The sequence below is a fragment of the Mirounga leonina genome, unplaced genomic scaffold (genome assembly GCF_011800145.1).
Source record: "Mirounga leonina isolate KUSES-001 unplaced genomic scaffold, KU_Mleo_1.0 Mir_175, whole genome shotgun sequence".
Classification (NCBI taxonomy): Eukaryota; Metazoa; Chordata; class Mammalia; order Carnivora; family Phocidae; genus Mirounga; species Mirounga leonina.
The window spans coordinates 24,238,178-24,261,384 of record NW_023270453.1 but is presented as its reverse complement, the minus strand read 5'-3'; the positions used below and the strand labels follow the sequence as shown (position 1 = coordinate 24,261,384).

General features: G+C 46.1%; 1 protein-coding gene across 5 annotated transcripts in view; it reads left to right on the top strand.

Moving 5' to 3' along the window:
• CREBBP (CREB binding protein) overlaps positions 1-23,207 on the top strand; it is a 125,573-nt gene that overhangs the window by 41,608 nt on the left and 60,758 nt on the right. For all 5 annotated transcript variants that reach the window (XM_035022131.1, XM_035022130.1, XM_035022129.1 and 2 more), the window contains exon 3: positions 13,990-14,166. In XM_035022131.1, coding sequence (XP_034878022.1) covers positions 13,990-14,166 — 177 coding nt within the window. The remainder of the gene's footprint in view (positions 1-13,989; positions 14,167-23,207) is intronic.

Here is a 23,207-nt window from a genome sequence, read left to right as displayed (position 1 = left end):
GTCTGTATAATTTATTTGGAATGCTCCTGCATGGGAGATGTCTCTTCTTCATAGTTTTTTAAAATAAATGAAATCAAATTTAACAGTTTAAATGTCTTGGGGCATCTGGCTGGCTCAGTTGGTGGAGTGTATAACTCTTGGTCTCAGGCTTGTGAGTTGAAGCCCCATGTTGGTTGTAGAGATTACTTAAAAATAAAATCTTAAAAAATATTTGGTATTATTAAAAATGAATACATATAGATTTGATTCATTTATTATTATAGCTTCTATTCATATCATTTTAAATTTACTACCTTGTATTTTTTCCTACTACAGTTTTTCTATGTTGTTATGCAAACTTTTGAAGGTCCATATAACCAGAAAAATGCCTCCTACCAGACGTTCAAATAGTGAGTGTGGCTGGACCTCAGAAACCAGAGGTTTTGTCTTAGTAATTTTTTTTTTAAGATTTTATTTATTTATTTGACAGAGAGAGACACAGCAAGAGAAAGAACACAAGCAGGGGGAATGGGAGAGGGAAAAGCAGGCTTCCCGCAGAGCAGAGAGCCCGATGTGGGACTCAATCCCAGGACTCTGGGATCATGACCTGAGCCGAAGGCAGACATTTAATGATTGAGCCCCCCAGGCGTCCCGTCTTAGTAATTTTTAAATAAAGATGTATTCACTCAGAAGTAACCCAAGTGTCCATCAATAGATGAATGGGTAAAAAAAATATGGTGGGTGTGTGTTTATGTATGTGTACGCGTTCAATGGACTATTACTCTGCCATAAAAAAAAAAAAAAAAAGAATGAGATCTTGCCATTTACAACAATATGGATGGACCAGAGGGTATTATGCTAAGTAAAAGATCAGAGTAAGACAAATGCCATGTGATTTCGCTTATATGTGGAATATAAAAAAAACTAACGAACAAACAAAAAACAGACTCCTAAATACAGAGAATAAACTGATGATTGCCAGAGGGGTGGTTAGTAGAGGGAGGTGGGTGAAGTAGATAAAAGGGATTAAGGGTACAAGCATCCAGTTATAAAATAAATAAGTCATGGAGATGAAAAGTGCAGCGTAGGGAACATAGTCAGCAATGCTGTGATAATGTATAGTCACAGGTAGCGACCACACCTCCCACGGTGGGCATAGAGGAACATATAGAATCGTTGAATCAATATGTTGTACACCTGCAACTAATGTAACATTGTATGTTAATTCTACTTCCAATATAAAACAATTAAAGGCAGATTACAAAATTGGCAGGCAGGGAGGGGAAAAGAATGTACTCAATTACAAATGGAGTTTTTGGGCGCCTGGGTGGCTCAGTTGGTTAAGCGACTGCCTTCGGCTCAGGTCATGATCCTGGAGTCCCCGGATCGAGTCCCGCATCGGGCTCCCTGCTCGGCGGGGAGTCTGCTTCTCCTTCTGACCCTCCCCCCTCTCATGTGCTCTCTCTCTCTCTCATTTTCTCTCTCAAATAAATAAATAAAATCTTAAAAAAAAAATAAATAAAAAATAAACAAATGGAGTTTTCCCCCAAGCATCCTTGATCATCTTTGATGTGCTTGATAAAATGCATTCTGTGTAGGCAAAGAGTCCCTTTCACAGGCCAGGTGTCTGCTGAGGAGTGTGCACCTTTCCTGAATGTTCTAACTACGCAAGTGTCCAGAGCTCTTTAAACAGCACCTCATCAGAGCTCTAAATTGAATGTTGGTGACACTATCTATTCAGAAGAGGTAAATAATTATCAGTGGATTATAATTCCAAGGCCATAGTTCTATATATGTACACCTGTGCATATTATTATGAATTTTAGGATGAGAATATGGCACTTTGGTTTGTGGCTTTTGAAAATGGTGTGTAATCTGAGGTAACCTCATTGCAGTGGTTGCTTTGTTATCTACTAAGTGGAAACTTGATGCCCTCAGTAATGAGCCATATTATTCATTTCATGTTTTTCTGCCAAGTATATGAAGAAAGAACTGGAAAACAAGCCATCTTAAATCCTAGAATAGGACAATAAATAGGTAATACTAGGAAATGTCAGTTTCAAATACAGTTTTGGAATTACTGACTTTGTAAATTGTTACAATTAGGGTACATGCCTGTCTCTTTTTCAGTATTATAGAAAATGTATTCACTGTAGAAAATCCTTTCAGATGTTAGAGATTTTCTGTGCTGTAGTTTTGGAAAGAGACCTTAAAGCCACCTCCAGATTGCACAGTGCTTTGTGGTTTCCCGATCATCTTCCTATGTGCTATCCCATGTAAGTTGGAAACAGGAAGTCCGAGCAGCCCCGTGTGCTTGGCTTGCAAGGGTGTGTGGTCTCAGCAGGGAGCAGCCAGACTGACGGGGCACAGAGATAAGGGACAGACCAAGGGGAGGTAACAGGGCATCCTTTCTCTCCTGAAAACGTGGCACATTTTGTTTGGAGATTTACTGTGGAATGGGAGGCGCTGGCCCGCTTGGCATTTGTACTGAAAGTTGTCAGGGTGTGGCTGTGCCTAGGTGTGCTTTTGCTACGTGTGGGTTCGTTGAAGGAAAGGTGTGTGGAGGTGGCTGTGACTCCAGATTGAGTCTGTCAGGATCTGATTGGAGGGATGGATCACAGCACCTTTTCTTCCCTGGCTGGCGGTGTTGCGAATGATGCTCTTCTGAGACAGTGCTTAGCTTTGATGAGTGATCATCAGCATTAATAACCAGCTTACTCCTGCTCTTTCCAGTCTTGGTGCTCATTTTAATTAATACCTTAGACCTGTCAGTTAACTCCCAGCCAGATGGCTGGTCACATAGTCCTATTGTTGGGGATATGTGAGTAGAGGTAGACTTTGAAACTGCAAGAATGAAAACTTCTCTAGGCCTAGTGGATACTCAGACCCCTTCCTGACCGGTCTTCCTGTGCCCTCGTGCATGGTGATGATGCAGAACAGTAGCTCCCAAAGTTGGCTATCACTGTTACTGTTTAGTGCAGCTCAGGTGTGACCTCTTGAGCCATTTGGTCCCTGGGCCAGGACCCCGTTGCCCTCTTCAGACTGCACTTAGTGTTCCATGTCCGTGCTAGCTGCTCACCTCACACATCTGGTTTCCTTGGAGCTTGTGTCTCTCCTTGGGCCTGGGAGGGCATGGCCTTGCATGCTGTGCACCTCCACTGTCCCAGAGTGTCTCCCTCCTGGAAGATGCTTACATGGTCAGTAAACATGCATATTGCTGTAGCCTTTCAGATACCGCTGTCCCAAAGATCAGAGCGTCACTGCTCAGAGCTCGGAGGTAGGAGGCAGGTGGGCAGACAGGATAGGTGCTGTCCCCTCCTCCTTAAATAGGTACTTTCCACTTAAAATGCACTTTCCTGTCTAAACCTGGGAGCCAGAGACATTCGGGTAAATCCCGCATGATCCAGTCTCCTGCCTGTTGTTCTCCAGAGCTCAGGTACCACATAGGTTCGAGTGGAACGGTATCCTAATGGCCTGAATTACAAACCAGAGTACGGGTAACAGGGTAACTGTGCCTTTGTTGTACCAGGAATCTACTGTGCAGTTTCCAAGTTGATAAACATAAGCCAGTAGAGCAGTGTGCCACCTTTTATATCCTGATTGGCTTGACTGTATTTGCTTCTCTTTTCCCTTCTTCAGCCTTCTTTGCAGAGAGTGGTAGGACATGGCTGAGTGGCTAAGCCTTGTTCAGGCTTTTTCTGGCCACATCTATAATCCATTAGAGCAGAGTGCGACAACTTATAGCCATGTTATAACCAGGGTGAATTTGATTAAATTACGACCCAAGAGTAATCTCTGGCAGTCATAATCAGTTTGATCTACCTAGTTTTACCAGTGTCTGTTGACAGCTTAAATTAATATTTCAAATACGGATGTGCAGCCAAACAGGGGTCGTCTTATCCCTATAGGTAGTCAGGATGTTTGAGTAGAGGATAGCTTTAAAAAACAACTTTTCTCCTTATAAAATAATGCCTTGTGTAGAGGATTTGAATAATACAGAAAATATTTAGAAGAAAACTTTTAAAAATCACTTGTAGGGATGCCTGGGTGGCTCAGTCGGTTAAGCATCTGCCTTCGGCTCAGGTCATGATCCCAGAGTCCTGGGATCGAGTCCTGCATCGGGCTCCTTGCTCAGCGAGGAGTCTGCTTCTCCCTCTGCCTGCCACTCCCGCTGCTTGTGCTTTCTCTCTCTCTCTCTCTCTAATAAATAAATAAAATTTTTTTAAAAATCGCTTGTAAACCCTCTAGAGTCACCACTATTAAATATGTTGGTGTTCGGGGCGCCTGGCTGGCTCATTTGGTAGAGCCTAAGACTCCTGATCCTCAGGGTTGTGAGTTCGAGCCCCTTGTTGGACATAGAGCTCATTAAAAAAAAAGAAAAGAAAAGAAAGAAAACGTGTTCTCTTTGCTGTGTGTATGCAGGCACATCTGTTAATTATAGGGATTATATGTTTTGTATTCTTTTGTTACAAATTAATGTGCAGGGAACATTTTCCCTTCATCAGTAATGAGTTTTCATAGTAAAAGAAGAGTTTTACTTGGAGTGCCACCGCTGCCTTCTATCAACTTCACGCTTTCCCAAGTGCTTTCCCACACCTCATTTGTGACCACGGTGCAGAGTGTGGCGCGCCAAGGTGACTCTGGGCGTCCTCAAAAGCCCTGCTCCACCTCCTCACCAGAATCACCAATGGGGAGGACTGCACACATTCATATTTCATTAGCATTTTCAGAACTCAGTGTTTGGTTGGAAGTAGAGTTACGTGTGTGTGAAACAGTCCTGTAGTAGAGTAGTAGTGGAGTGTGTTTCATGGTTTGAGGTTTATGGCATTCCATAAGCTGGGCAGCACCTTACTTTATCCCCTCATGTCGTCTTGTGGCTGAGGCCCAAGAAGCTGGATAGGAGGAGGCCACAGGAAGCCCCAGGTTTGTGTCCTCGTGCTTGCCTCCTGGGGCTCGCCCTCCACCCTGCCTGTTTGAAGAACTTACTCCGTTTTCCTGCCCCAAGGTAGAAGAGGAACATAATTTTCTGAATTTTCTTCAGCTTTCTTTCTCCTCTGATATAATAATCATGGGCTCACTTCCCCAAAGCTTTCTTTGCATGTTCAGTCCCACCTTTACCTGTCCTTCCCCATGTGGACATTGCCTTGTTCCTCTGTGCTCCATCTGCGCTGTTTCCTCGCTTTTCGAGGGGACTGTAAATGCCTGTGTGAGAGTACTCCTCAGCCTAACAGGCGTGCGCTCCCTGCAGAGGGCTTGGGCTAAAGGCTTGCGTCATGGAGTATATTACTGAAAGCCTGGATCTCTGTTACATTGTGCCACAGCTGAGCTGCAGTGTAAATTAAAATTCATCTTCATCAAGATTCACTCTTTGTAAAATAAAATGCTTTCCTTTTTTTCCCTTTTCTCTCTTACTCTTTTATCATCTTATTCTCCTTTCTCTTCTCTCTCCGTGGTTGCTGTGGGCTAATGCTGGGCTTTACTTTGCTTGCAAGGAGTACTCAATCCTAATGAGGATGCTTTTCTACCTAGGAAGATATTTGGACTTGGAAGAATTGGGGGAAGGACTTGATTGTAGTTTCATTGCCCTCACCTGCAACTATTGTGCCTGTGACCTACTCTGGGATGGTGTTGGAGGGTGCAGAGCTGTGGAAAGCCTGGGACCTGTGCATTGTGGGTGGCAGGGAGATCCCCAGTGTTCTGGGACAGGCCGCTGGCCACTCCATGGGATCCCCACAGGAGCATTACCCTGGGAGGTCCTCCTGCCCCAGGGCCTGGCACTTGGCTCAACTCCGAGTCTCCGGTTGACACCCACTGTGAGTAGCTGGGCCTTCCAGGAGTGTGGACCTCATGCGATTCAAGCACTGATTGTTTCAAACAAAAAAGTCATCAGATTTAGGCTCAGAAGGAACTTTAAAGATCACCTAGTGGTCATCTGAGTGCTTCATGTTTTACAGCCGAGGAGAACTTAGAGGGGGCAAGAGGTTTGTCACACAGCTGATGAGTGTAGAACCACGATGTCAGACAGTGTCCCACTGACCTTGGCCTATTGCATTTGCCAGTGAGCTGTCAAGGGCCACGGTACAGAGAGCTGGTGTATCTAACTGCTGTGACATGCCGAGGTAGCTCCAACTCTGCTAAGGTACTAGTTGTGTTGCTAGAAGGTTCTAGAGTGAATTCTGGGTGAATACAGATGAGGCCCCAGGCCTGAAGCCTTAGCAGTGATTTGCTGTCCCATCACCTTCCTTTTAGCAGCGTCCATTGTTGTTTCTAAGTCACATTCTGGTCATACATCATACAAGTGAAATACCACGAGCATCACTAAATACTCTTACCGATCTTCCAGTTGTGATTTATTGGTCTAAGGGAAGTGTCCAGACTCAGGGGCTATAGATTTCCCTGAATAATTTCCAAGTTGGCCACATTGTAAGAGTGGAGTCCAATGAGGTGGGCCGGGCCGCTCCTGTGCCCGGTTCCCTTGCTCCAGGTGACTCTGCACAGGCCAGGCCATGGCTTTGGCATTGCGATCTGTTGCATATTTCTCCTTACTCTTTATTTGCCAAGTTGAGGTACTGGAAGGATTCCAAGAGCAAGCGGGTGATAGCAGACAACTGAATGCGACCATGTCTTTCCATGAAAACTGCTTTTCTTGGCTTTCTCCCAACCATGGTAGCTTGCCAAGAGAAAATGCTTTTGGCTTTACAAGTGATATGGCCATACTCTGGGTTAGTTCTGGTTCTTTATGTCATTGAAAAGAAAGAATACTTCTGGCTCTTAAGTTATTTGGCAGATTTTTGCCCATGGTGTATGAAATTGCATTGTCTTTACACACCCTGTGTGAATCTGTGGCTTCACATGTTTGCCAGCAAGTGAAGGAACAGGCTGGACCCTTCAGGCCAGTGAACATGTTGGGCCGGGTTGAAGCCACATCAGGATGGAGCACTTGGTGCTGTGTCACGGCCAACTTACAGGCGGGAATCCCCTCAGTTTCTTTTCTTTGTAGGCCTATTCCTCCATGTTCTGGTTTAAATTCCAGCCCAGGAAGTTTAGGCCTGGGTTGTGCTGGTGTTACATTGTTATTGCTTATGGTATATATTAAGATTGAAATGAACATTCTGAGTATGGTTTTTAAGGCTGGAAAACAGTCTGAAGTGAGAACTGGAAATGTTTGTGGTTTGCTAGGACAGCTTGAAAACAGTTGGCCATTATAAGTATTGCTACAACTGGTAAATGCACGGGATGGGGTTTGTCACAAGTTTATTTCATGTTTCTCTGAAAATGTCTCATAATCCAATGCCAGTGTCTCCAGCTGGCCTCTCCCTCTGATTCTGTCTGAATCACTCCCCACCATCACACATTCTCTGAAAAACATTCGCTTATTTTGTTATTACCCTAAGCATATTTCTGAAAGAAATCCTATCTAATGTGAAACCATTCCTCCCCACACCAAGTGATAGCAGCATCCTAGCCAGCACCAATAGTACGACCTCCTCCTGATATTTTACATCTATGGGTTTGTGTAATCGTCTCTCATCTCTAAGAGGAGGTGCTGTTATGTCTGTTTTAGAGACAATACAACCAGGGAACAGAGAGGTGTAAGTAAATTGCCCAAGATCACACAGCTCACCCGTAGCAAAGAGCTCCCCTCAGACCAGGTAACTATCCCCAGAGTCCGTACACTTAGCTACAGCTTGCTGCTTGTCTGAATGAAATCCTGTTTGTATCTGTGTTCCAGTAAAACTTTAATTTGTTTTGGGCTGGCTTTGTTGCCCATGCCGCTGGTCCTTGTGGACTGAGCCTTCTTGTCCAGCAGTATCACGTGCCATGCATGCACCAGGCCAGGTGTAGCTGGGGGAGACACGGTTCTGCTTAAGCACAGAGGCGGTGGGGAGTGCCAGGGTCAGTTCTCCATCTGATTTGCTGTCTTCCTCAGCTTTCTGGGCCCCCCTGTCCTCATCCACAAACCAGATATACTTTGAAGCCCTCACACTTGAAAATTCTAACCTGCCCAGGTGTCCCTTCTGAGGTCATACTCTGCTTCCTTTCTGTGCGTTTTCTGACGAGCATCAGTAACGCCCCTCCAGAGCAGTACTTCCTCTGATTGCCGTGCTGTGTAGTGTGGTTTTAAGTGTATGTAAGGTGCGAGGAAAACTGCTGAAGAATGCATCTTTTGAAAAAGAATGTGTTTAGTGGTCTCATCGAAACCACATCAAACTCCACATTTGTTGCCACTTAAAACATTTCTGAAGGCCTGGCTGACTCTTAAGTAAAATCATGCAGTGGAAGCATCTTTCTGCTGGTCCTGTTCAGCCTCTGCCTTCTGTCCTGTTCCAGATATTAGCTGGTCACACGGCATCGTCTCTCTCAGGCTTTTAGCTCATAAGTGGTTATGATCTGATGCTTCCTGAGACGGTATGTTGAAAAGAGGATGTTTGGAGATGAAAATTGAGGAGAGTTCATTTGTGAGGGTGGTGGTTTACATGAGTGGTTGACGTCTTTGGACAGGAGACTGTCTACTGGAAAAGGCCCGTGTGTAGCAGGGGTGTGAGATTGGGGGAGAGCTTTCCCTTCCCTGAGAATGGAGAGGGACAGACAGTGAGGAGTTTCCTTCCCCCAGGGCAGGCATCCTTAACCTTTAGGGGATACCAGGGAGCAAGAACATGGATACTTGGCTTGCCACTATTGTAGAAACCTATTTTGGGAGGAAATTTCTACTGTCAGTGCAATTTTTCTTTAATCAACCCCTCCCCCCGTTAGTTCTTTGATGTTTAGTTTACTACCTTATTTGATTAGGTGAGCAGTAAAGATATTCTTAGGATTAGTGTAGTGGAGAGAATTTTGCTGTTTTGGGGGGGAGCTTAGAGCTTGTTTTTTCAGTACTATATGTTGATAGTTGCATTGACACAAGTAGAAAATAAAAATATTTGTCCCACATGCTGAGGTCAGCAGAGGAGGTTGTTGGCAGCCACTGGTGACCACTGAGGCCGATAGATCAGTGTTTTGTTGCATCAGTGGGAAGCCTGGGGGAGAGGGGGTATGGCCTGGAGCCTTGCACCAAAGCCAAGGCTTTGCTGGCCCAGTGGATATAGCTCAGAGAATCTGCTTTACAGCCGGGCTAGGCTCCTGTGTATACTGTGATGCCCCCCAGAGCTATCATCCTCCTGTGAAACCAGCTCCCAAGGGCATGGTCTCGTCGTGCTGAAATTCAGCATGACCAGCAGGCTGCCTGTCTGCTCTGTCCTCCTGTCTGTAGTGATGGGTATTTAGAAGATAGGAGGGACACCATTCCTGCCTTTACCAGTGCCCCTCCAGCCAGTGGTGACTGGCCCCCAGTTCCTCAGTTGCATCTGCCTTCAGGGCTGATGTTGGGGTCTCTGTTGTTCTGAGCAGCTGTGTAATGCAGTAGTCTCTTAGAGGGCTCATTTATCTGGTTCCTTCCCCAAATACTGAATAAGCACCCACTACGTACTAGGGCCCGAGAACACAGAGGAGATGTATGTTCCAGGAAGGCAAGTCTTATCCTGGTTTATGCCAAAGACAGATTTAGGGTGGACTGTCATAAGTAGTATTATGACAGATAATGCCGTAGACTTATGTAGTGTTTTATACTTTGCACAGTATATCTGTAGTACATATCTGTCACAGTAGAAAGAGAAGCATCGTCCGTCCTGTCCTCCTCCTGTAGATGGCTGTCACTCACCTACTTGCCAGACAGCTCAGAACTTCAGGTTTTGATTGATGGGCCAGGCACTGTTACTACAATTTACTTCAGACACTGTCTGTTCCAGTAACAAAGGCTAGTGCAGATATTGTTCAAGTTTCTTTTTTTTTACCTTTTGAGAGTACTTATTTACTTTTTTGAGAGCGAGAGAGCACAAGCCAGGTGGGTGGGAGGGGCAGAGGCTGAAGCAGACTTCCCGCGGAGCAGGGAGCCTGGTTCGGGGCTCGATCCCAAGACCCCGGGATCATGACCTGAGCAGAAGGCAGACGCTTAAAGACTGCGCCACCCAGGCGCCCCTTGTTCAGGTTTCTTGGACTAAACTCAAAAGAGAGATTTCTCTTCGGATCTCGTGCTTTAGAGCCCTGCTTTGGCTAATACGTAATCCACCTCCCTGTGTAGTTGGGGGGGCAGGTAGGCCTCTGGATCTGCACTAGTAATTTTCTCTCCTTCTTATCTAGTTTGTGCTTTCCTGTGCACAGGGACTGCCATCTACATGTCTTACTCTCTTGTTGAAGTGAGAGCCACAGATGACAGAATGAGTAGGTTTTCCAATGAGTGATCCACCTGGTTACAGGAATGTTTTTTCATGGGAAAATGTGGTAGACCTATTTAATTTAGATTTCATTATAGGAGAGCGTGCCTTTTTTTTAGGTACTTAACTTGTCCACTTTTCCCATTTCTTGAGATTGAACTTGAATTCAGTGCTTAAAGGAGCTCCGAAAGAATAGAGTTAACATGTGTGGACTGTTGCTGAATGAGGCAGAATATAAATATTAATTCCATAGGCTTTAATTTATTCATACGTTATATAAATTTCACCATCAATTGAACAGTTGCCTATTTCTGCTGTTCTGCCTTTTGAATTTTATTCAAAAGATTACACGGTCATTCTCTAGCAGCCTTAAGCCAGATCCTGATAAACTTCAGTTGCAAATAAAGCCAAGTTTACAAACTCGTTATAAAGTAACTTGGGAAATTAGAACAAATATGTAGATGTTTATTAATTGGAAATAGACATTTTGATTTTACTACTTCCTTATGAACGTTGGTGCCAACAATGTGTGTTAGCCTAGGCTTGGACCATATGTATTCAGTCTGATCAAAGGAGAATAAATGTAGAACAGGAATTCAGAAATCTACAAATCTTTAGAAGTGAATAGCTCTTACCCCAAACTGTAGGCGAGGACTGGAGAGTAGCCTTCATTTCTACCAGGTTCTGTCAAGACAGTCTACGACGGGGGAGGTGGGTGGCTGCAGCCCTTTGCAGGACTGTCCATTGGTTTTCCTGTTTGCTCTGACTGGTTAAGGTCAGCCTGGAGCAGGCTGTGGGCCGAGGGAGCAGAGCCTGACCTCCTGCAGGTAGCCTGGACTCAATGTGCTTGATCTCTGGAGGTGTGTGTTGTCATAGACTAAGGATGGCATTTTCCCGTTTTTTAAATGTATAGTCCCCCGTGAGCTGGACATTCCCTACCTGCCATCTGTGATCTTTGACCTTACCTTGGTTCTTGCCCTGTGAGGTTCAAAACCACCTTGAGATAGTTTCCTTCATTGTTGATTGAAGAAAAGAAGAAAAAGTGACAAGAAATCTGTCAGAGTGGGACGCCTGGGTGGCTCAGTCAGTTAAGCATCTGCCTTTGGCTCAGGTCATGATCCCAGGGTCCTGGAAACTAGTCCTGCATCGGGCTCCTTGCTCAGCAGGGAGTCTGCTTCTCCCTTTGCCGCTCCCTCTGCTTGTGCTCTTCTTTCTCTCTCTGACAAAAAAATAAATAAAATCTTTTTAAAAAAGGAAAATCTGTCAGAGTGCGTCAAACATTCTGAAACATTTGGTTCAGCCACTTAGAAAGTGCTTTGCCTAGAGGCTCACCAGGCAAGTAGTACCCAACTAACCAGACCACCTACCCACCTCATTTTCACCCTGGCAAGACAATTCTAGAAATAGGTTTTTCAGAACAGGTTGGGTGAACTTTGAGACTCACAGAACTCCTTTGGGAGTTCATTGGCTTCTTGGTACTTACTTCCCTCTGCACCAAAGAGTGACGACCTTGGATGGTTGGTGTGAGTAGGAGGACAGTTACTTCTTCCTGCCCTCTAGTTGCTACCCACTTTGGTTTGTTGATGCTAGAAACTTCCACAACAACATTCATTTTCTTGTTTGTCAGATTGGTGGCTCTAAGGAGTACACTCCATGACAGGTGGGAGATGTGCATCTACACATGCTCAAAACCGGGCATGGTTCACAGCAGGCACTCAGGAAGTCCTGGCTGACCTCGAGGACAGGGCGAGTTCATGGAGGCGTGAATGGTGCACATGCCTTCTAGCATACGTGTCCTAAGTAAGAAATTTTAAATGAAATCCAGGAAGTAGAAATTCTAAGAATGTTTTTTCTGCAAATTCTTGGGGCACTAAGAACAGGGTTTGATTTTATTCAATGAAACAGAAATTCTGAGAGAAAGAATTACTTCTTTCTTGTTAATTTGGGGTAATGCTTTTTGAAAATACAAGTTCTTGCTTCAGTTCTTCAGTTTCAGATAACAACTGAAGGAACCTCGTTGAGAAAATGCCCGTTATGTTAAGAGCTACCATGTCGCTTGGGTTAAATCATCTGAACTGAAAGTTAAGCCTAATTACTGGGCTTTGAGAAGAATTTGTTTTTGTTTCAGTTACTCAGGTTGAATTTGAAGTTTGATTGAATTTAAATTTGTTTCCATTTACTCAAGGAAAGCAAGTAGGGTAAAAGTGGCAACTGGAACGTGTTCAGTTTCAAAAAGGTGAAAATGTCAGCAGTAAGGGCCATGCCTAGATGCCACCTGCACATATGAACATGCTCGGGAGCAAGATCTTCTTGGTTATACTAGTTTGTGTTTTTATGTGGACATTGCAGCTGAGAAAGGTCAGCTGTGGTGAGCATTGGTTTGTTTGCAACCTAGAATCTTAGAGCTGCAAGAAATAATGTAATTCTTCTTGTTCAAGACATTCATCTTACAGGTGAGATCAGGGTCCATAGGAGGAGTGAATGGAAGTTGCCCGGCAGCAGTGGTCCCCGTGTGGGGTTGGCCGGGAGAGCCGAGCCATGGTTTCTTGATTGCAGGCAGCGCTCTTCCCTAGGAGATGCTCCCTTAGGGAACCCTTCCTCCCACTTTCCAAACATCAAACTCACAGAGACACCAGAGAAGTCGAGCGAGCACCAGGCAATAGGTAGGATATTAGAACTTTGAGGAAAAGAGGGGCAGGTGACTAAAGAAACCAATCCCTCCAGAGTGGCGGGCCGGGCTGGGTGTTGCTGCAAGGTTCCTGAGCTCACTCCTGTACAGGCTGGAGCTGAAGGGAGGCATAGATGGGTGCTCCTCCTTCCTGTTCTTGCCTTTAGCTATTGTATGTTTTATTTTATTTCACTAATTTAAAAAAAAAAATAACTTCTTTATGGAGCCCTCAACCCTAACTTGTGATATTAGAGAAGGTAGTATAACAACCTCCCCACACCTATCAACCTGGTTAGGAGTTAGCAACATGGGGCGCCTGGGTGGCTCAGTCGTTAAGCGTCTGCCTTCGGCTCAGGTCATGATCCCAGGGTCCTGGAATTGAGTCCCGCATCGGGCTCCCTGCTCGGTGGGAAGCCTGCTTCTCCCTCTCCCACTCCCCCTCTTTCGCGGTGTCTCTCTGTCAAATAAATAAACAGAATCTTAAAAAAAGGAGTTAGCAACATATGGCCAGTCACTTTTCATCTAGGCCCCTCTTGCCACAACCCCTTGCCTCCTGGGATTATTTTAAAGTGAATCCCAGAGGTTATATCATTTCCTTGTCAACATGCCTACTATTATTTTGAGCTAATGGAAACAGTTTCAATCTGATGGGGGAATTTGAAAGAAAGTAGTTACTTGGGAGTGGTTCAGGATTAAACTCAAGGACCTCCCCTTTGTCAGTGATTCTGGAAGCTCCGTTTTCCAGATGATTTTCTTAATGTGTTGCTGCCATTGTCGGGGCATGGGGGTGTTAGGGTGAGGAGTACGGCTGGGGTGAGGGGGGAAAGGCACTGGCTCTTGGATGATGGTTAAGGAGGTAGGCGGGGCTGTCGGGAGAGGCTTCTTGGTGTTCTGCCTTTATGTGCAGCCATTGGAGCAAGTTGCTCTGTTGGTAACCCAAACGGAACCTAGAGAATGAGCATTCAATTTATAATTAGGGTTTCACAAGAAGTAATGATTTTTGCTTCAGTGGGTCAAAGTGAGCATTTCTGAGGCCCTTCCTCTTGTATGTGATTGTGTCATGACCGTTCATGTTGCCTCTTTCTGTTTCAGATGGGAATGACTGGTAACACAAGTCCATTCGGACAACCCTTTAGTCAAACTGGAGGGCAGCAAATGGGAGCCCCTGGAGTAAACCCCCAGTTATCCAGCAAACAGAGCATGGTCAATAGTTTGCCTCCCTTCCCTACAGACATCAAGAATGCTTCAGTCACCAACGTGCCAAACATGGTAAGTTGCCCGTGGCCCTCAGGCTGTGGTCTCCAGTGGGTGCTTTGGCGTGTGGAGTGTGTCATGCAAACTGTGAAGATCTGCAACTGGACGTGTGTCGTGGGTGATAGGAAAAGAGAAATACTCCTGAGTAGCGCGCTCTCGGTGAGTTTCTCTTTGCTGGGCTGGAGGCTAGGTGGAGGTGGCTCCCTCTGTGCAGGACGAGCTTCGTGGCAGTCGTGGAGCAGGGAACAGCCGGGCTCTTCTCACACTTCTGTTAGTGGGTGAGGCTGTCTGAAGAAGCCTATCGACTTGTGTTATAAACAAAGGGCATTGACCTCCGAGGACTGCAGTGTACCTGGGTGATGAGGATGTCGTGTCCGTCTTGGTAGAGGGCTTCACATGTGTTTCTTCTTCCTGAGATTTCCTACCTGTAAGAGAGGAGCTAGTCTCAGAGCCTCCTAGCCTAACTAACCAAGATCGTGATGGGAAAATAGCTCCCTTTGCCCTGCAAAATGGAATCTTTTAAAATTCCAAACCCTGAGGGGCAGGTGTGTTCTTTTGTCAGACTTAGTAAGTGGATATCTGATGTGCCTTTGGTGGTCGGTCAGGGCCACCGGTCTTCTTCCCTGGGCTTGTTGCTGGGGACCTGCCCTTCCGAGCTTGCCATCCACGTAGTTGTGCAGTAGCGGTTTCACAAGGCTCAGAAGAAAGCCAGGGATTATGTTCAGAAAAGCATCATCTTTGGTTTGTCTTTTGATTTTTAAAAACTTTTTCTTTATCTATAAAGATACCACGGAGAATTCCTGTATCTCTGTCACTTTGGCTTCTCCTGATGTTAGCATCTTAAGTAACCTTGGTACAGTTGTCACAACTAAGAAATTGACATTGCTTACAGTACTTATAGTTTTGACGCTGTTGGAAGTTGGGGGGGTAGTTGCTGGATTACTCTTAGTTTTTGATAAAACCAGAAAATGGGGTAAGAGCAAGGTATCCTGAGCAAGTATTCTCTCTGTTACATTCTTCTTTCTTTAAAAAAAAGGGGGGAGGGGGACAAGTAATAAAACATGTTCTCAAACTATTTAAAATTTTTACTACTTTATTTCTTCTGATCATCTCCCCATAACCTCCCTGGATCTGCTGCTCTCCTTGCAGTAACATTTTGTTGCCAGGATTGTCCTGTTCTCAGTGGTGCAGATCCAGAACCCGAATCAAAGCCACTGCTCCCTGGGTCGGCTCCTCTGAGCTCTGGGGCAGCAGACCAGGACCTGGCATCCATGCTCTTGATGCTCTTCCTTTTCCAGTCTCCTTGTGTGGACTCGAGTGCTGGTGATCGTCCCCTGAGCTCAGCCAGAGTGCGAGTGTGTGCTTCTGTACAGAGAGTCTGTGTTTTGTAGTCTGGGAAACCCCACCTTACATTTTCCTCCCTTCTCTCTTTTCAGATCTTCCCCAGCCCATTTCCCCCATTCTCTCTCCTTTACCTGCAGCTTGGTGGCAGAGGCCCTTTGCCTTAGGTTCCCCTGTCTGCCTCTGCCTCTGGGGACTGAATTCCTGGCAGTGGTGTGCATGTCAGGGGCAGATTCATTTTGGATTTTAGAGAGGCTTCCGGGTCCCTTCACATGTGCCAGGGCTGGTGGGGACAGTGGGGACAACCCTTTGGTCTGGGGCAGGGCTTCTTTCTCCCTCGGCACTGTTGACCTTTGGGACTGGATCTTTCTCTGTTGTGAGGGCCATCCTGTGTATTGTGCCCCTCACCCACCAGGTGCTCACAGCCGTTCCTCTCTCCCCACAGTCACCCCAGGTGAGAACACCTGCTCTGGGAAGGCAGTGACATTAGCATTCTATTCTCTGTCTGTGTTTGTGACATGTGGCTCTCTCCATCCGTCTTTTTCTCTCCCTCTCCCTTCCAGCTACACTTTCTTACTCCATTCCTCCCCCCACAGCCTTATCAGAATATCAGGGTAAACTGAGGAAGTGTTTTGATCTGTAGAGCTGTGCTGTTTGCCTGGCCACCACTGTCCCACAGGGGTATGCATGCACTTTGACAAAGACCCCAGCAGGGAGGGCAGGCTTCGAATGCTGTCCTCAGACATTTACCTGGAGCGCAAGGGGCAGACTTTGCCAGCATGTGTGTCTATGAGGGAGCATGGCCCAGTTGCAGCGTTGGTGCTATTGGGATGGGAACCAGAGGGGACTGGCAGAGACGTGGGACAGCCAGTGCAGTTTGCCTGAGGTCTTTCTAAGTGCCCTCATGCCCTGCAGTTTGCCTTATTTTTTTTTTTTTTATTTGAGAGAGAGAGAATGAGAGAGAGCACATGAGAGGGGGGAGGGTCAGAGGGAGAAGCAGACTCCCTGCCGAGCAGGGAGCCCGATGCGGGACTCGATCCTGGGACTCCAGGATCATGACCTGAGCCGAAGGCAGTCGCTTAACCAACTGAGCCACCCAGGCGCCTCTTGCCTTATTTTTATAACAGCCTCTTAAAATACATTAATACATGTCTCATTTTACAGATGAGGAAGTTGAGGGTCTGAGGGGTTCTCATTTGTTCAAGGTTATGTAGCTCCTGTCTGCAAAGCCTAAAGCTCTTTTTAATAATACCTGGTATCATGTTTTAGCAGCCCTGAGTTCACTGGGAATGCTAGCCTGTGTTTATGTCGCTTCCTTGAGCACGTTTTGTGGTCTTCCTTAAATTTTTAAAATTATATCTGACCCCTTGGAATCTGTGGATTTTTTAATTTTATTTTTTATTTTTATTTTTGCACAGTGAGGGAAAGAAAGTAGCAAAAACTGGGTGTCTTTAATGGGGGGGAAATATGAAGCCCTTTTTTTTTTTTTAAAGATTTATTTTTATTTTTATTTATTTGACACAGAGAACGAGATAGTGAGAGCAGGAACACAAGCAGGGGGAGTGGGAGAGGGAGAAGCAGGCTTCCCACTGAGCAGGGAGCCCGATATGCGGGGCTCGATCCCAGGACCCTGGGACCATGACTTGAGCCGAAGGCAGATGCTTAACAACTGAGCCACCCAGGCGCCCCAAGAATATGAAGCCTTGATCTTATTTGTGGGGTTTTTTTGCCATCCTTTGGGGAATAATCTTTTAAAACCCAACTGGATCTGGTATACCAAACAATTCAGCTCAGGGCTCTGGTGCTACATCCCCTGATGCCCTGGTTGAGCTCTTCATGGGTTGATTTTAAGCTACTCAGTCATTGATCATGGGGCGCTTGCGTTTTCCTTTCTTCTAGTTTTTGGAGGACTCCAGCATCCCCAGGTAGTTTTGAGAAAGGAAGGGGATGTGGCCATCCCTTTAATTCACCCCATTTATCGAACACCTCCTCCTGGCCCATGTGCTCCCAGGATGCAGGTGTGAGTGAGCTCACCCCCTCTTTCATGAAATTTGGTTGGTGGTGATGAAAAACAAATCATCACAAAATACTGCCCTAGCAGGTCTAAGTAGCAAGCAGTGGTTGAGGTTGCCACAGGGACCTCCTTAAGGCCAAACCAAGGAGGAACATTGAGGGCAAGGTCAGAAGATGAGCAGAAGCCACAGAGACCCGGGGGCACGGGGAGAGTGTTGGCTTGTATAGGGACCAGCAGGCAGCCAGTGGGAAAGGCGACTCTCGAGGGAGTGGAGAGCCATGTACTGGAATGTTGGCGGCCGAACAGGAGCCAGCTCAGGGAGGGCTTTGGGTGCCAGGGATCACTGTGGTGGTCTAGACCAAAGGACACACTTGATCACAAAGGGAGGGGACAGAGACCAGACAAGGTCTGCCACTAGAACAGAAGTGTGGGCCCCACCACATAAGGCGACTTGGTGGGTGGGGGAACAATTTACAGAACTGGGGGAGGAACAAACTGGAGAGGGGTGAGGACGAGGTGACAGAGGGGAGGGCATTCGTAATTGCACTTCACCTGTGTTCCTTTTGAGAGGCTTGTGAGATGTCCAAGTGGGGTTGTCGGGCAAACGGGTGGGCGGGCATACAATAGGGCAGCCGCTGTGCCACTCCTCAGGGAGCGAGAGAGCCCTGCATGGGAGACAGGTGGAGGAGGAGCCGGGTAATGGGATGATATCACTGCAGCGGAGAGAGGAGGAGATTTGAACAGGAGGGGATGGCGAGTCAGGCGCCAGGGCAGAAGAGTGTCCCCGGAACATGGGGGTCAGTCTGCGGGGCAGTCTTTCTTCTTTGAAGTCAGTGGTCGTAGAGACCGTGGATATGCTCTGTTGTCCCCCACAGCGTTCCCAGCTGTCATTATCCTCTGGGATGTGCTGGGGGGCTCTGGAGGGGAGTGGGGGAGGCTCCAGGCCCCAGTGCAGGTGAGATCATTGTTGAGGGCTCATAGATCCTCAGGATAATACTCCAAAGCAAATTGGCACATTTTCCTAAATCTTCAAATGTATCTCGTCATAGTTCTATGTTTGGCCATCGTGTTTGTAATTTCTTAACTTTCTACAGATTATTTAAGTTTGTTAGGAATTTCACCATATTATTACTGTGTTTTATCATTCTAAGATGCACTTTTTTTTTTTCCAGATTGTAGTATCTCTGAAATCAGGTTGTGTTTTAGAAATAATCAAGATTTATTTAGGGACGCCTGGGTGGCTCAGTCGGTTAAGCGGCTGCCTTTGGCCCGGGTCATGATCCCAGGGTCCTGGGATCAAGTCCCACATCAGACTCCTTGCTCAGCAGGGAGCCTGCTTCTCCCTCTCTCTCTTTCTGCTTGTGCGTTCTCTGTCAAATAAATAAAATCTTAAAAAAAAAAAAAAAGATTTATTTAAATCTAATAAAATACAGTCTGTATGCTCTTTTACTTGCCATAATTTGAATAATTGGAGTGACATAACAGTTAAACATATATATTCACTGTATAGTTTTCCTGAACAGCTTTCATGGATAGAAGGATTTTTTAATTATTTAAATTTTACTGACAAAGGAACAGGAGCAGATTTGGGTTGGGGTAGAGGTTGGGTCATCTTTCTGTGGACTGGGATTGAGGTTCAGGTAGGCCATCTTGAAGGAGGGGGCTGTGCACATGGACGCGTGAGGAAGCAGAGAGGGGGAGGTGGTTTCCTGGGCAGTGCTCTGGAAGAGGAGGCCCCCTCATTCCTGGTGATACTGTCCAAGAGGGAGGGACATCTGACATCATTTGGGACTGGAGTTGTCAATTAGGTCATTGCTGACCTTCACAACAGGTTCAGGGTTTGTTTTTAAAGGAGCATTGTTAAGAAGTGGGACACATTTTGGGTGTATCTAATCTGAGAAAGTTTGGTGACCAAAGGAGCCTCCTCGTCAGGTTCTCCTATGGACTCTCCTGTGGGGCTCCCAGATGTAGTCTCCTGCCAGATTCTTTCTAATAGGAAGTTCAAGGGGGGGGGGGGGTGTTCTTCTTGTTTGGCTTGGGGCTTTTGTTTGTTTTTTGAGAAAAACTAAGAACTGTGTTATGGAAATGTCCTGATTCTTAAAGTTGTAACAAGGGAAATCAGGAGTGCTGCTTATTTAAAATGCTCATGAGAGTGTGTTAGGATTCACATTGGTCCCCATGTCACAGGAGTTTGAAGTGGAAGCTTCAGGTGAGGCCCCGAGATCACTGCTGATCCAGGTCTGTCCAAAACATGGCAGGTGGAGGCCTGTGCGCTCAGGGGAGGGCTGTGCCCTCCTGCCAGAAGGACGGAGCTGGGACTGACTGCGCTGTTAGCTGCATGGGGTGGTGAGCAATTAGCCATGGCCCATGCAGGGCGGGGAGGCCCTCTGTGCATCTTAGGGTTTTGTTTCTGTTTTTCAAGGTGTGTCCATGGACCCACTGCTCCAGAGTGACTGGCTCCTGGACCCCATCCAGTCTTCCTGGGCAGAATCTTTTATTTTTTTAAAGATTTTATTTATTTATTTGAGAGAGAGAGAATGAGAGAGAGCACATGAGAGGGGGGAGGGTCAGAGGGAGAAGCAGACTCCCTGCCGAGCAGGGAGCCCGATGCGGGACTCGATCCAGGGACTCCAGGATCATGACTGAGCCGAAGGCAGTCGCTTAACCAACTGAGCCACCCAGGCGCCCGAATCTTTTATTTTTTTAAAGATTTTATTTATTTGACAGAGACACAGCGAAAGAGGGAACACAAGCAGAGGGAGTGGGAGAGGGAGAAGCAGGCTTCCCGCTGAGCAGGGAGCCCAATGTGGGCCTCAATCCCAGGACCCTGGGATCATGACCTGAGCCAAAGGCAGACGCTTAATGACTGAGCCACCCAGGCACCCCTTCCTGGGCAGAGTCTTTTAGAGGAAGGATGGGAAATCTCTGCTTTTGTGGTCACTGTTCAGTTTTTTCTTTTTCAGTTTTCCAGTGTTTACCACTCAGTTCCTTCTAAGGCAGTTCAAGAGAATCACCCAGTAGCTGGGTTTATCGTTCTTTCTCTTAACACTGGAATCTGCAGTTTTAAAACAACTGCCCCAGTGACTCCGATGTAGAATAACATTTTCGAGAGCCTCTGTCCATTACAGTGTTGGCAACCTGCTGTAGAGGGGACTGACTTTGTTGGTTTCTGTGTCCACTTTAGTACCTCAGAAGGCTTCCCCCAATCCTTGTTTGTCTTATTCTCATAATTTTCTGTCTCCTGTATCCAGTTTCTGATCACTGAGGGGTCAAGACTTGAAATGACCGAGCAGGGTGAAGCCTCGTGAACCCAGGGGCTCCCTGCAGAGATGCTCCCCTTCTCATAACCCTGTACACCTGCTCCTTGTACTTCACAACGGGAGCTTACAGTCACTGATTGGTTGATAGAGCCCTCCTGTCATTCTGGGGAAACCAACAGCGAGGGAGTGGTCACACCAGCTCAGATCACTCCATGGTTAGGAAAGATGCCTCTCTCTGTCCTTGAACTGGGAACCATGGGCAAAGGCTAGGAAGTAAGTGTGTGTCATTATTAGTAACAGCACTGTTTGTGTTTTTTTAAGAGTTTACATCTGCTTCTCTCATCTTATTCCTTCACCTCTGTCTTGAAGATCCCTCAGAGAATATGGATGTGGGGCCTTTGAAGAATAACTGAGTCTAGAATTCTCACCAGTAGCTCTGTAAATCCTTGCTACTGTTTAAACTTTTGTTTTGGCAATACATATCAGCCTAAGCACAAAATAGGATACCTTGCAAATACCAGGAAACTATAAATTGAGAAAAATGAACAATGTCCCTTAACATCAGACATGAGCATAAGGATTGCAAGTACTCAGTCGGGGTCGTTTGACTTTCTTTCCAGGGTCTGATTAGTACAGGCCTTTCTTCAGCCACCCCTTCTAGGTAGCAGCTCACATTATCTCCAGGGACACTCTGCTCTCACGCTTCCTGCCGAGTAGAGAGCCTGTAGGAAGGCTCTGTGGCTCTGAGGCTGGGCTGCGTCCCCACTGACTGCTAATGTTAGGATGGGCGCCTGCCTGTCAGCAAGTCGACCGAAGTTTACCAGGCATTTCTGAGGAGTGAGGTGACCCTTCGAAGACCTCTGTAGAGAGCACGCTCGGTCTGGATGCTTGCACAGGGGTCAGCACCGTCTGCCACCGCATCTGAAGTGCCACAAGCCGATTTTCCCTGCCTTTCCATGGCCGCCTGAAAAGGCCCCGAGGCTCATGTCACCAGAAACCAATTTGTCACATGAGGAATTTGCCAAATTATCAAATACTTACTGTGATAAGTATTCCTGAAGAACGTGTTCATGTGTATTGATGATATTCAAGAAGGATGTTTTGTAAAACTTTTTGGTAAATTGGTAATTCTCATGATCTGGTCATTTGGTGAATGGGCCTGATGTTGAGACCCTTGGTCTGGTTGGCCTGTCACGTTGGCCATTGGAATAGATCCAGTACTTTCTACCTTTTAGGGTTTATTTGTGCAGAAGCAGGTAACCACTCGCTCCTCCTTGGCAGACTGACTCCAGTTTGAAAGGAGTGACCTTGAGGCTGGGAGAGAATGGGGGGGTGTGTCCAGTTGTTAGTCCCACACCTTTGCCGCCACTGTGCCCCCACACCAACCCCCCAGTCTATCATGTTTTCTTCCTTGATGTAACCGTTTGTTTTCTGTTCTAAAATAATTTCTTATTTGGAAGATTATTTAAAAATTCTTGTCCAGCTTGCTCATTTTAAGTTACTGTCTTACGGGATTTAAATCTTAAATTGTAAGATAATCTTATTTCTTAAAATCAATAAACACCAAGCAAAAAGAAGAGAACACAAGAAACATTATTCAGTCTATCTAAACAGCTATGTTCTTTTCCTTACCAGTTGATCTTTATCATCTCAAAGGTGATTATTGCCTCTTCCTAGTTTGATAGCTGTGTGCACTTAATGAGCATTTTCTTTATTTTATGACTCCAAAGCTTTGTGTACCCAGCTGTTCTAGGGTCCTTCTGGGGGAATCAGAACAAGCTCATATTGCAGAGCAATTCTGTGTCCCACCTGGTGTTTGCTTTGGTGTCATTTTCTGACTTGAAGTGGAGGCTGGGGAGAAGTCAAGTTTCCAGGTGGGCCAGGGGAAGGATGCTACAGAAGTGTGGGTCTGAACCCCACTGGAGATGTGGAAGGTTTGGGCCAGGTTAATCTGAAGGGCCATCTCCAGGAATCCCAGCCTCATGTGGATGGGAGGCAGGAGGTGGGTAGAGAGAGGAAGGGCTTCTACCACCTCTGCCCCGCCTCCATCCACCCCTCCCGCAGTCCTACCCCCTGTCCTACCTTGGTCAGTTCCTGCTGTATACTGTTTTCACTAGTCTTTGCAGATATGATAGCCTTTTCTTGGATGCTTAATGTAAAATAACTTTTTTCTAGGAAGAATGCCAGGATAAATTTTATTATATGTGCGCTTTATGCACATCTGTGATTATATCCTTAGGATAGAATACAGGGCATATATAGAAATGGGTTTGGTGCTACTTATTCAGACCTGTGTAACAATAGCAATTCTAATAAAAGTACATGTTAGTACACCAGAATATTAAAGGCTTGCTTTTCCAGGTTGTTTGATGGATAAGGGTATGAACAAAGATTAAGTTAGGACAAGTGATACATGCAAAGAGCATGTGTCCAAATCTAGC